Source organism: Thermobia domestica, chromosome 2 (assembly GCF_964235325.1).
Source record: "Thermobia domestica chromosome 2, izTheDome1.hap1.1, whole genome shotgun sequence".
Lineage (NCBI taxonomy): Eukaryota > Metazoa > Arthropoda > Insecta > Zygentoma > Lepismatidae > Thermobia > Thermobia domestica.
Genome location: NC_137455.1, coordinates 16706225 through 16720132, shown reverse-complemented (window position 1 = coordinate 16720132; position 13908 = coordinate 16706225). Strand labels below are relative to the sequence as shown.

The window sequence follows — 13908 nt, the reverse complement described above, 5'->3', positions numbered from 1 at the left end:
ACTCGTTGTCCTATGTACAGGTTGCGAATGAGCCGTTGGTCTCTCCAGTTGACCCCAATTTTTTCAAGTATTTTCAAAAGTTTCGTCCAATTGACTCGGTCCAAAGCTTTTTGTCAGTTACATATATATAATTTTATATTGAAATGTACCTTATATATATGTTTAGTCTACTAACTTGCATGCACTTTAAGCGCACACTTTGATTGCCATCCATTCTGGCTGCAATATCTCTATTGTACTTTTGAAATGAAATGAATTTTTTTTTTTTTTTTTTTAGATGATGGATGATTAATAAAAGGGAGTGATTATGAAAATAAATTTTGTGTATTCCCACCGGAAATCGGGCTCAAGACTATGTACAGCACAGATGCACGCACTAACCACTAGACCAACAGGGAGAGCGCAATATATATTCTACAGATTTTGGTGCAAGTTAGTTGTAAAACTGGGGCCCCGCAAAATATTCCCAATCGGGCCCCGCAACACCTAAGGCCGGCCCTGATCGGGAGGAGGAGGATTAAAAGAAAAAATAAAGAGAAAAGTAAATAAAAAAGAAAGACTTTTGTTCGAATATTTCTTCCCTTTTCTTTTCTCCCTTCCTCTCTCTCTTTTCAAAAATTTTTATTCCTAAAAAAGAAATAGAAAATATATTTTTCTTTTCTTTAAAAAAAAGATATGGAAAAACGAAGTAATTTTATTTTTACCGCTTAGATTGCTCATCGGACATCTGCCTGGAGCATATAAACAAAGGAAGATAATATTTAATAACGACACATGACGATCGTCGTGCGACGTTCGGTTCGGAAGTGCAAGTTGTCAACTTTCAAGAGGCGGCTTTCACTTCTTGTGGATAGAATATATTTTCATGCAGCTGAGTTTAATATTTCTCCTTATCTTGTGTGTATGCACAGTTGCGTATAACTGTTCATCTGCAAGTGTCACAGACGAAAACAAATCATCCGACGTCTTTTTGACCTGTCACTCGCTGCCAGAGTCCGTTATGGCAGAGGCTCCTCTTGTTAATAATGAGGAAAAGGTTTGCTCACAAAACAATGACAAAAATAGACATAAATGTGTATTCTGCAGAATTTGCGATGGTAAAGAAAATAACACAATTTTATATCAGGTGAGTATTTTGAATTTTTTTTTCCTACCTGAGCACTTGATAAATAAAATGCAGATTTGCTGTACGAATCAACAAATTTGTAATAATATTGTAATAGATCATTAAGTAAACAATCGAAATATGTCGTGGTAATAGTTAAGAACAGCTACTTCCCATCTCACGTGCACGAGGATACTTCTTACTGTTGCACTACCTACAAAAATGATTCTATATCATGTACAAGTGGTAATAGAACACAATAAACCCAGATCATGTTGTATTCACACTCCAACACGGAGTGAGAATACACCGTGATCTGCGTTGGTTATAGTTAAGGAGCCGTACTTCCCGTTTAGGAAAGGACGAGAAACGCGAAACTTTCAGGAATTATTCATTGACTATCTAGGATGTTAAAAAGTAGGTGATAGACTGAGTTCTTCCCCTTGTACTGAGGGTGTTTTTCTAGGAATATCTGTTTTTTATATCGTATGGGAATAATAATAATGTGCCCTTGCACTTAGTGTATGACTATGTGTGTGGGGGTATCCCTGTGGGGGATTTGAAAACACATATCGCATGTACCGTGCACGTGGATACTTCTTACTGTTGCATTACCTACAAAAATGATTCTATTTTATGTAGAAGTGGTAATACAACACATAAACGCAGAGGTTAACTGTGAGATGCGTATCTACGTAGAAGTATGTTCATAAAAGAGGTATTATTTAGTTTCTTCCCCAAATCACTTGGTAGTGACTCTGGCTCACGGTTCGTTATTAGTAACTGTAATGAATTATAAATACAATGTGGACGTATGTCATAAAAACAAGTGCATAAAACACGTACCAACTTGTGCTAGGGGTCACTAAAAGCATGAATGCTAACTAACCGAGTTAGCGCAACCGTACACACAAGCGGTAGCGAGGAAGTGTGTCCGTAGGGAGTAGGCGCGTCAGCGATGGTGAGTATGTACATAAACGAGTCGCTTACAACCGCTCACTAAAATTAACAGTATCGTCTCCGGAGCCGTCGATGGATTTGGGGGAGATACTAAATGCCATCCAATGAAAGTAAGCTTTTAAGCACAGATTCCCCCATAACATAGCCATTAACTACATGATTAAAAAGGAAGAAAGGTGGAATTAAGTATCAGAAATCACTGTACTGAGTCATGATGCTTTACCATAGAAGTATCCGAGAGTTAAGAAATCTATATACGAGGGACATACTGAAAGTCATGAACAGCATGTTTTCACAACCGTAATCTTTAGTTGTAAGTAAAACCAAGTATATCATCTCAATCTACAGCGCTTTCTTTCCAGACGTTGACGCTGTTTGTTCCTAGCACGTAACCATAGGCAGAATTTCCAAAATGGTAGGCAACGACGTTTCGTTTCCACAGCGTGCTGTGATTGAATTCCTTGTTAATGAGCACCAATCTGCTTCTAAAATTCACCGCAGACTGCAGTGTGCCTATGGAGATGTGTGCATGGGTGCCAGCAGTGTAAGGAGGTGGGTGAAACATTTTAAGGATGGAAACACGAGTATCGAAGATGAGCCTCATAGCGGGCACCCTCGAACTCGGTCTACGGAGCGCAACAAGGTAAGGGTGATGAGCTGATTAGGGGAGATACACGTATCATTGTGAATGAAATCGCTACAAAACTTGGGTGTTGGACATAGTGCGGTGGAAGAAATGAATCACAGCTTAGGTTATCGGAAGTTTTGTGCCCGTTGAGTCCCATGTTTATTAACTGAGGACCACAAACGTCAGAGACTAACCATTGACCAAACCCTTCTTTAAAGATTGTGACATGAAGGTGATGACTTTCTGACGAGTATTGTGACTGGAAATGAAAGCTGGTTTCATCATTATGAACCTGAAACAAAACGACAGAGTATGGAATGGCATCACTTGAATTCCCCACCGAGGAAGAAAGCGAAGACAGTGCAATCGGTAGGGAAAGTTATGGGGGGCGACTTCTGGGATACACAGGGTTGCATTCTGGTTAACTTTCTTGAGCCTGGACAAACCATAAATTCTGCCTGCTACATCCAGACACTTTTCAAGTCCAGTCTTGCCTTGCGTGATAAACGTCCTGGAAAGATCATCCTTCAACAGGATAATGCGCGTTCGCATACTGCGCGAGTCACTATAAAGCAGATTAGGAGATTTGGGTAAGAGACTTTCAGATCCTCCCTACAGCCCCGACATGGCACCCTCCGACTACCTTCTTTTCGGTTTTGTGAAGGAACAGATGCGAGGCTATCGCTATGAGGCACTGGAAGATATTCGGCAAGCAGTGCGTCAGTGTTTACGGGAAGCTGGAACGGGATTCTATCTCAAGAGTATTTTGAAACTTGCAGAACAACGGGAAAAATGTGTGAAAAAAACTGAAGTGGAAAAGTAAAAGAAAGGTCTGTGGATTGAGATGATGTATTTGGTTTCACTTACAAATAAAGATTACGGTTGTGAAAAAATGTTGCTCACGATTTTCAGTATGGCCCTCGCATTTGTGGAATTTACCAAAGTAATTTGTAGTGTTAGTTTAGAACACAATGTGTAAGCAATGGAAACGAATCGGGATGTTATCTCAAACATCCATATTAACAAAATACATAATCCAAGTCTTTATGCCACATACAGTGTTTTGCGCAAGCGTCGTTTATGCGTATGCCCACCGTCGCTGATGCGCCCGTGACGCCAATGAATATATACTAAGATTAACCTTTATGTTGAGTAAAAACCTCTATGTTTATGTTACAGGAATACACTAATGAAAGACAACTCATTAAAAAGTTACTCTCGAATTGTGTATTCACTCAGCAACAAAGCACACTCAAAAAGTAGGAGTAGCGAGTGAAGTAGTAGACACCGATGAGAAGGTAAGGCAAAATTTAATATAGAGTAAATAGTTCAGATGTTAAAGTAGGCAAGTCCCTATAATCGTTTGACACGAACTGAATAACATTAATGTTATAGTACCGTAAGCATTTAACTATGTTTAACAGTTTAAAAAAATACAACGTAACACACCATCGTCACCGAACTACTTTTGTAACAATCCGCTTCGGGATACAAACTAACGAACTAAACACAGAAATATTTTTGCTTATTAATGTGTTGTACATTTCATAATGTGATTGCAATAGAATCATGGTACAATAAAAGAATGTTATTTAATATCTCACTCAAATTAATCGACGGCTTCGGAGCCAGTACTGACTTACAGTGAGCCGTTGTGAACGCCTCGTTTATGCGTATACCCACCATCGCTGACGAACCTGCTCCCTACGGACATACTCCTCACTACTGCTCGGCTGCGTTCCTTCCCTGTCACGGTTAGATAGCTAGCTTTTGTGCTTGTTAGTGGCCACCCAGCACAAGTTGGTTCATGTTTTGTGCACCGTAGTTTTTATGCCATACGTCCACACTATTTATACTCATGACTACATTACGGTTACGAATAACGAACCGTAATCACTACCAAGTGATTTGGGGAAGAAACTAAATATATTCCAATAAGATAATGAAGTTTTACCTTCTCACCACTTAGCTGTAATTTATGTTCCTTCCGAAGATAAAGTGTGATTCATGGTAACGGAGGTTGAGCCTACTTTTATACTGAGAAGTAGCATAATTACTGTAATAATAGGTCAGCTTGGTTTTGTGTTATGCATGAAGCGAATTAGGTATTTCTGGAAAAGGTGCACCTCTATTGTGTGAGGCAGTCAAAAATTGTGACAAGAGATGTATGCATCACTGTTTTTGTTGTTGTATCTTAGAAATAGATTGTGAAAGTATAAACTGTTGTCCGTGCATTGTTTCAGTGGAAACCTTTGGCTGCATACTGGAGAATGAATGAATAGTTCTTAGTGAATTCGTACATTGACATTCACCTTGTTTGAAAGGCGTCTTTAGATAGGTACGGTAACTGAATTGCAGTGTGACCACCGCTAGTACTTTTGTACTAGATCTAGTATCTGTTATAATATTTTAGTGTTCTAGTACGTTCACTAACAAATCTAGTACTTTTCTCTTCATCTTCTTTTCTCATAAATACAATACATTTGGAAGAGAAAAAGGAGTCTCATGAAAATTTGGTAATGTACGAAAATTTCACTGTATCTGGTAACTTTCAATAGTGGTATTTTCAAGAGAGGAAGTGGGACATATGTGCCTCCAACTAGTAAATGACCACAGTAAACAGTATTAGTACACATTTGGTGATTCGTTTAAACAGAAGGCTATTAAGGAATTAAAACTCGATTTTTTCAATAAGCCCATTTTATGATAGTTCTTGCTTTCTCCCGACATCCTCTACATTTGTCATACTTGTGTTACTTTATTGGTTTTACAGTGAGTTCTAATACGACAATTAAGCAGGGATTCCGCCAGGATTTTTAATTTGGGGGTGTAAAGTCAAAATTGGGAGGGTGTAAATGGTTTTGCACAATTTGTATCAAATTTTGACTGCAAAAAATTTAAATTTTGCGCTTTCATGAATGTTGGGGGTCACTGTCCATCCACAGGGGAGGGGAGCTGTCGAAAACCTTCTGGTAAGATATCAATATCGTAAAATGTCACAAATATGGGGAAACGGGAGCAGATAAAATTTTAGTACTTTTTTTCCTTAGATTTGGTACTTTTTTCTATTAGAACGAAATACTAAATATTTTTGCTGGGTGGTCACTAGGGTGGAGTGAAAAAAGTCATTTTTCTTTTTTCGGAAACGGGTACCCTTCAATGACTGCGTATGAGACCTAGTAACAATTATGTAAAATATTTAATTTTTACGACGTCATCTTGAGTCTGCGCATTTGGCTTAAAGTTTGAAATTTTTTAATTTTTTAACATTTTTACAATTTTTTTTAAGAACTTGAAACAAAAAAGAAACCTGATGGGTAGTCACTAAAGAGTAGAACAAGGCCTTAAATATAGACAGGATTTTTTAAAACATTTTAAGGTGGTGGTTTTAGTCTGCACATTAGGCCTAAAAATCGCCAACTTGTCCGAAATTTCCGATATTTACTATTATTTATATAATCAGTAATATTTTAAAACAGGGTGGATTGATTTAAATCAGTCTGATTTAAATCACGATTTTAATCAAGATTTAAATCACTTGATTTTTTAAATAAAAATCGTTGATTTAAATCAAATTCCGAAATGAATTAATTTAAAGTGAAAGTAAGTAAAATCCCGTTTCTCTTCTGTTATTTCGATTATGGAAGATAATAATCATAATACAATGAGACTCAAATGTATGTAAGCACAGTATGAAAACGATTACCATGTAGGGAACGAACAGGGAAAATCCCGTTTGAACGGGTTACAGGTGAACCCTGCTTTCTTCTCTTTGTAACACAAGGTTTTAAAATTTCTATTGCGACGGGGAAATCACCATGGACATTTAAGATGAAAACTCTTTTGTGTCCACGTCTATTTGTTTGTTTCCAGATAATAGGGGCGTATTTAGAGGGGTCTGATCCCCTCTCCGAAACAAAAAATAAAAACTGATTTTAAAATTTTGGGCGAAATTTATGTACTAAATATATAGAAGTTCCTCGTGGTCGTAATACGACAGATTTTGGATGCGTTAAAATATCGAATAATACTTTTGATAAAGTGGATACTTGACCCCATTGCAGAACATGCCGCGATCTGCGAGTGATCGCAGAAAATTTGCCGCGCCTGTGCAGGAAAAATTGTCAGAGGAAATAAAATAGCCAACAGAAAAGTATAAAAACGTGCCTGCTATGTACAGATGTCTTAAATGCACGAGCAACTCGTATTTGAACTGTTTTTCACGTCACCTAAAGCATATTTTTAACAATCACAAGTGTTTCTTCTGCTGGAACTGATCATCTTGATTTTTTTTATTTTGGAATTCCTGCAGAAAATTTTTGACTTACAAAAGCTCATCGCATCAAGACAAAGAAAGTTCTGCTATCGGCTAATATATAGGATCAGAAAACGATATTCACGAAGAAATTAAATATCGACTAAAAGCAGGGAATTCGTGTTATTATTCAGTTCAAAATCTAAATCTCTTATCGTCGCGAATTGTGTCGAGGAATTTGAAGCTTTAAAATATATAAAACGATAATTATGTCTATTGTGCTGTATGGTTGTGAAACATGGTCGCTTACGCTGAGGGAAGAACGCAGACTGAAAGCATTTGAGAATAAAATCCTGAAACGAATATTCGGAGCCAAAAGGAACGGAAATGAGGAATGGCGAAAACTTCATGATGAGGAACTGCATAATCTATACCGTTCACCAAACATTGTTAGGGTCATCAAAACTTGGAGGCTCAGGTGGGCAGGACATGTAGCGAGAATGGAAGAAACTAGGAACGCTTTCAAAGTTTTAACTGGAAGTCCAATCGGAAAACGACCATTAGGAAGACCTAGGCGCAGATGGGAGGACAATATTAAGATGGATCTCGCAGAAATAAGAACACAAAATAGAAACTGGATTCAGTTGACTAAGGATAGAAGTCAGGAGAGCTTTTGTGAACATGGCATTGAACCTCCGAGTTCCATAGGTCATAGAGTGAGTTAGTTAATTTTAGGCGAAATTTATGTACTTTATATGTATTTCGTGCCGCTAGCTAGTTCCAATTGTTTAAAATATGCCCCTGCCAAATATCAGTAACTTTCGTGAAAAGGAAAGTTTCATGTTGATATACATTGCTGCACTTTTTCCTTAATGCTTAAGAAACATTGTTTAGAATTGAAATAGGTTAACGATTGGGAATTAATTCAAAATTAAAACCCAATACTTTCACTTAAATGGCATAATTAACATTTAATACTAATTCCTAATGTTTTTTCTTCAGTTCGCGACTTGTGTTATACGAAGAAAAAGATTTGATTTAAATCAAAAAAATCGATTTAAATCAAAAAAATCAATAAAAATGATTTTTTTGAAAAAAATCATGATTTTTTTCCACCCTGTTTTAAAATAGCATATATGTATCATCAGGTTACTTTCTTATAATCAGTATCCAAGCTTTTAATATGGTTTTTCACAAAACTACAGAGACATGCTAACTGTGTTGTTGTGTTGTGTAGGTGTAGTAACGTTAACCTAGTGTGAATCAGCTTGCAGCGCTTCTTCCGGGAGCGTTGACCTTGGCAAGACAGACAAGTGGCGACTTGAGACTCCCTCTCTCTCTCCTCTCTGACTGCATTAGTCGTGTTTTGACAGCGACAGTGATAGGTGGTGTATTATATCTAGTCGTTGAATTGTATACGTTCCTGTTGTAGTTCAGTGTTCTAGTACTGTGTGTTACTGTGCTTAGTGTGTTTATCACTGCGTTAAGCGTTCCCTAGGACCTGTAGCAAGGATTTACCTCATCCTATCATAGGTAATGGTCAAGATATGGACGAGTCTTTGCTTCCTACACGTAGAGATGTGTTAAAATACTACATTTATGTTTGGTATAATGAAAAACTTAAGCAAAAAAGCTAGTTTTTAGAAATGTCCAAGATTGTTGTTGACAAGTTGAACTTCTTGTTGGAAAAAGTTTCGATCCCATGCATAACCTCTAAAGCTATTAGAGATTTATTAAAAAAAAAAAATAGAAGTTGATTTAGTTCAAGCACTCAACAAAACATACAAACGTGACAAACATAAGGACAGTTAAAAAAAAAAAACTAGCCGACTTTAACAACAGAGTTGAGGCATTGTTTGATGTTAGTGCATGTAAATATAAAGATTTTCAACTTTGTAAATGTGATCCCACTAAGAAGGTTCCAATACTTGAACGCAAATTCTTGACCGATCAAAGAACTGTTCGGAAAACGGCGATTGGACATGCTGATATTAAAGTGACATCAGCAAAAAGAAAATAGCAAGGAAAATGATGGAAGAAGAAAGATTGTGTAAAAACGTTGTGAAGGATATGAAATTGGCTTGTGTAGCAACAATGAGGATGCTGTGGACTTAACTGTCCCACTTCAAAAAATAGGTTGTGTTCCAAATGATGTGGAGGTTGTTTTAGAGGAACCAGTTCCCGGCCGTTCTCAGCTACTACCATAAATACTCAAACTAGGCTAAAAATACCATCGTTTTGCCGAGTATATGATAGGTATGGCGTACCTGATTGCGCAGCAGCAGCTTTAGCCTCTGCTCTTTTACACGATTTACAGTCCACTCATTCTTTCGATAATGTTATAAATGACGTTGTGATAGACAGGAGTAAAGTAAGACGCGAGCGATTCAAATCTCGGCATGAAGTTCTAAATAAGGAAATAAAGGTAGAAATACAGGCCTTATACTTTGACGGTACAATTGACGACACCCTTCGTATTCACAAGATAGACGATGGGAAAATGCACAGAACAACTGTTAAAGAAGATCACATTTCACTGATAGAGGAGCCTAAATCGAGATTCATCGGTTACACAGTTCCATTGTCTGGGAAAGCCATTGACATTGCTAATTCTATCGTCGATTACTTTTCTGAGCACAATCTTACAATGTCGGAAATAGTTTGCATTGATTGTGATGGATGTCCTACAAACACAGGAAAATATAATGCATTGAAAATAGTTCAGTTTAAGCCCATAGAGTTTATTACTGATATTATCGATCGTGGTGATGAAAAATGTTTTAATACTGACTTTTATGACATTTATAAAGCTGTTTCGAGTGGGAAAATATCTCAAGAATTAGAAAACAGAAGTCCAGGAAAGCTTTCCCATGCGAGATGGTTGACTATAGAATTTTAAAATTATACATAGCTACAAAAACTCCATCCCAAACACTAAAAGAGTTGGCAACCTTCATCGTGAAAGTTTATGCTCCTAGCTGGTTCAGGATCAAGTGTAATCCAAAAGTTTATAATGGAGCTAAATACTTGTGGGAAACTTATAATGAGTTGCACTTACCTATCTGAGGAAAATCGGAAAACTGTTCACAAATGTATCCAAGACAATGGATACTTTGCTCACCATGAAAACATGCTCATAGGTACGTTGGTTGATAAGAGAGATCATATAAAGAAACTGACTTTAAGACGTATCATCAGGGCTCGAGCTAGAGAGCAAGCCAGTAAACCACTAAGACGGTTTCAAATCCCGAAAATAAATTTTGAAGCATCAAAGTATGTCGATATGATTGATTGGAATGATGTGGAAGTGACAGAACCACCTCTCATAATGCATTTGAAAAACCAGGATTTTCAAAGGTTACTTGAAACCGAGAGTGTAAACATAGCTTCTGAGTGTACTCTTTTTGAACTCCCATCACACACGCAAGCGGTAGAATGAGCGATCAAAGAAGTCACTGCTTCCTCAAAATTGGTCTGTGATAAAAAGAAAAGAAAAAGCTTAATCAAAACTAGAATGTTTGATAGAAATATCCGTCCGATATATGACACAAAGAAACAATTTACATGTTGAAGACTTTTCTTACAGGTGTAAAGACATGCTCTCATGGTTGGGTGGTTGGGAGGGCATGGGTGGGACTCGAAGTGCAACCACCACCCCGTGGTGAGTCCTGGGTAGTTTAATATGAACTAACGAAGAGTTGCACAATGCAAAGTTGATTAACGAAAGCTATATAAACAAGTTTTGATAACATTATAAGAGGATATAAGAAATTATAAAACGTTAAAAATATCGGAAATTTCGGACAATTTGGCGATTTTTAGGCCTAATGTGCAGACTGAAACCACCACCTTAAAATGTTTTAAAAAATCCTGTCTATATTTAAGGCCTTGTTCTACTATTTAGTGACTACCAGTCAGGTTTTTTTTTTTTTTTTTTTTTTTTGTTTCAAGTTCTTAAAAAATTTTGTAAAAATGTAAAAAAATTCAAAAATTTTCAAACTTTAAGCCAAATGCGCAGACTCAGGATGACGTCGTATAAATTAAATATTTTACAGAATTGTTACTAGGTCTCATACACAGTCATTGAAGGGTACCCGTTTCCGAAAAAAGGAAAATGACTTTTTTCACTCCACCCTAGTGGTCACACTGCTTAATTGTTGACCAGCAAGAAGTGAGTGTTTGAAGATGTTTTACAATTCAAACAAACAGTATACCTATGAATTCTTCAGTAGTTTTGACTTATGTCCTGAGAGATTATCTTCTCTTTCACCTTGTATCCATTGTATGTAGGTGATTTTTTCGATAGAGTTGAGCTCGAAATTACCTTCAATTCTTTCCTTGACTTCTTCAAGCCCAGGACAATTTTTGTAGTAGCTGCAAAGTAGCAAGCTTTAGTTCGGTTAGCACGCACTACACACGTCGTAATATCTTTGTGAGATTTATTTGGTCTATCATCTTCCATCAATTCTTTCGTCCTACAATGAATAATCTTAAGTTTTGTATTTTGGAGCGTTGTACGTACACAAACACTATGGATTTCACTTCTACTCGCAAGAATACAGTACTTAGCCGTGAGTACAAACTTGGAAAATCCTATATTAAGTCGAGGAAATCTCTGTTTAAACAATGCAAAACCTTCAAGCAGATTATACAGAATTATTTTTTTTCAAACATGATCTTGTTTTACATTTATCTTAAGGGATATATATATATATATATATATATATTTTTAATATTTCTTAAGGCATCATTTGATGTACTTATTCACTCACACAGATCAGTTATTTTTTCTGTACTTTCAAGTTTTACCAGGTTTAGGATCAGGACAAGACATGACATGACATGACACGACACCTTCTTCTGTAATCTGGTACACTAAATTAATCTTTTAAGGGCCAGGTTTTAGGAAGCGTTGTCAATATTTACATCCTGATTCTCTTATCATCTGTAGTATTAAATTTTTCCTTTAGTTTGGTTGATAATTTCACGGCCAGAGGAGAGAGGAACATTTATTTCGTTCAGAATCTGAGTCTATTCAATATTCTGCTTTTGAATACTGCTTCTGCTTTCGTAAGCCTTTCCTGAGGGTGTTTCTTTTCACATAATCGTTTTTTCTGAAGAGGTGATTCACTTAAAGCAATCAAACGTTTGTTCATAGAATTCATAGCTTCATTTTTTTTTCTGGAGAACTCAAAGGATCTAATTATTGAAATTCTTAATTAGAACTGATTCTAACTTACGTCTTTCTTTAACAGAAGCTCACTTTTTTAAACATGTTTCTAACTGTTCCCGTAAGTGTCACAAATTTTATAACCTTGTTTAAGAAAAATGAATGTTTGCGCCAAGTTCTTACTTACAATTCTCATGTTTTTCTTAAAGGAATTATGACTTGACTTTTTAAATGGCTTGCAATCAGGGGCGTCATTTGGGGGGGAAGGAGGGGGCAATTGCCCCCCCCCCCAAGAGTTTGAAGAATACATATACTTTAATCGATTGTCTACTAATACACTACTACAAAACGTGAAAATCTTATGTCGGAAGTGCTCTTGCCCCCCCCCCCCCTTCCCAAGCGAAGTCTGAAATGACGACCCTGCTTGCAATAGTATATTTTACTCGAAACTGTAGAAGTTGATGGAACACTTCTGGTCACAAAAAAACTAGACTGTCTTTCAGAAACCAAGTAAAAAAAAAAATGAATCTAGATCCTTACGTTCCTCGGGTTTGCACTTCATGCAAATGTATTTTCTCTCCGGGGACGGGGGCGGCACGGTGGCTCAGTAGTAGAGCGCTTACCTCTGTAGCGTGAGGTTCCTGGTTCGATCCCCGGCCAAGAGTGTTTGTAGCAGACAACATCGTGTCCGTGGGTTTTCTCGGGTCTGGTAAAGGAGACGCTGATAATGTAGAATGAAGAAATTGGGAGGAAACGAGAAAACTCCGAGAACACCCACACTTTGTCCACCACAAAGTCCAGGGACCACACGCATCAGAGATACAAGTAACAAACAAATCATTACATATTTTATAAAGATTCATAATTTTAAGCATTGGGATCATGTTTGTGTGGTAATTTTGAATACTAATTACAGAGCAGCTTCCCGAAGGACTTTAGAGAAAATAAATTCCAAATGTCCTTATTTATTTTCCTGAAAGAAAAAAAAAAACATAGTTTCAAGAGCCCTCCTCCAAAAAAAAAAGGAGGGGGAAGAAAAGAACTCGCCTTATGCGAAACAAGATTTATACAGGTTCTGGTTTATTTTCTGCTAGTTTTTAATACTGACGTTACAAGAAAGTGTGATTTTTCTTTGTTTCTCGAAATCTCCAACTTTTTTAGAAACAAAGATCCTCTCAATCTTCAATGAAAAAGAGTATCGGATGAATTACATGTTATACCAGAAAACAGCAGAATGTTTTCGTATATTTTTTGTTTTATTCTGCTGACTTCAGTGAATTTTTCATCAGTTATTCCTTAGTTTTCACTCTAAGGAAGGTAACCAGACAAATGTATGTTTTGAGAACACTCGAATTGCCAGTGAAACAATTAGCAAATCGCGTGAAGCAGATGGTTAATCATTGTAGTCTGTTTGTAGTTATGATATTTCCCCTATTTCCATCGCTTTTTCAATCGTTCTAGATTAAAAATATAAATAATGCATCAAATTTGTAAATTAAAATTACGGTGATTTTCTCTATTGTAGTTAATTTGTTTATCTACAACGAAATTTTCATATATATACTGCAATATTATCACTTAATTTCCAGCCCCTATCTGTGTCGGGAAAATGATCCAGATTTAAAGGGAATTCGTAAGGGTTTAGGATCATTTTTTCGGACTTAGTCTGTGGAAGGGAATATAGGTTTTCATGTCCAGAAGTGTATCATGCTGGTCACTGAATTCTGGTTCAAGGCTGTGATAAACTAAGTCCTAAAACTCCAAAATCTGTAAACAGATAACAAAGATCC

General features: G+C 36.8%; 1 protein-coding gene across 1 annotated transcript in view; it reads left to right on the top strand.

The window, feature by feature from the left end:
* Positions 1-773: 773 nt before the first annotated feature.
* Positions 774-13908, top strand: part of LOC145670736 (adenosine 5'-monophosphoramidase HINT3-like) — a 32590-nt gene continuing 19455 nt past the window's right edge. Inside the window, exon 1 of the mRNA XM_081739510.1 lies at positions 774-1126. Within this exon, the coding sequence (XP_081595636.1) occupies positions 866-1126 (261 nt within the window). The 5' untranslated portion in view covers positions 774-865. The remainder of the gene's footprint in view (positions 1127-13908) is intronic.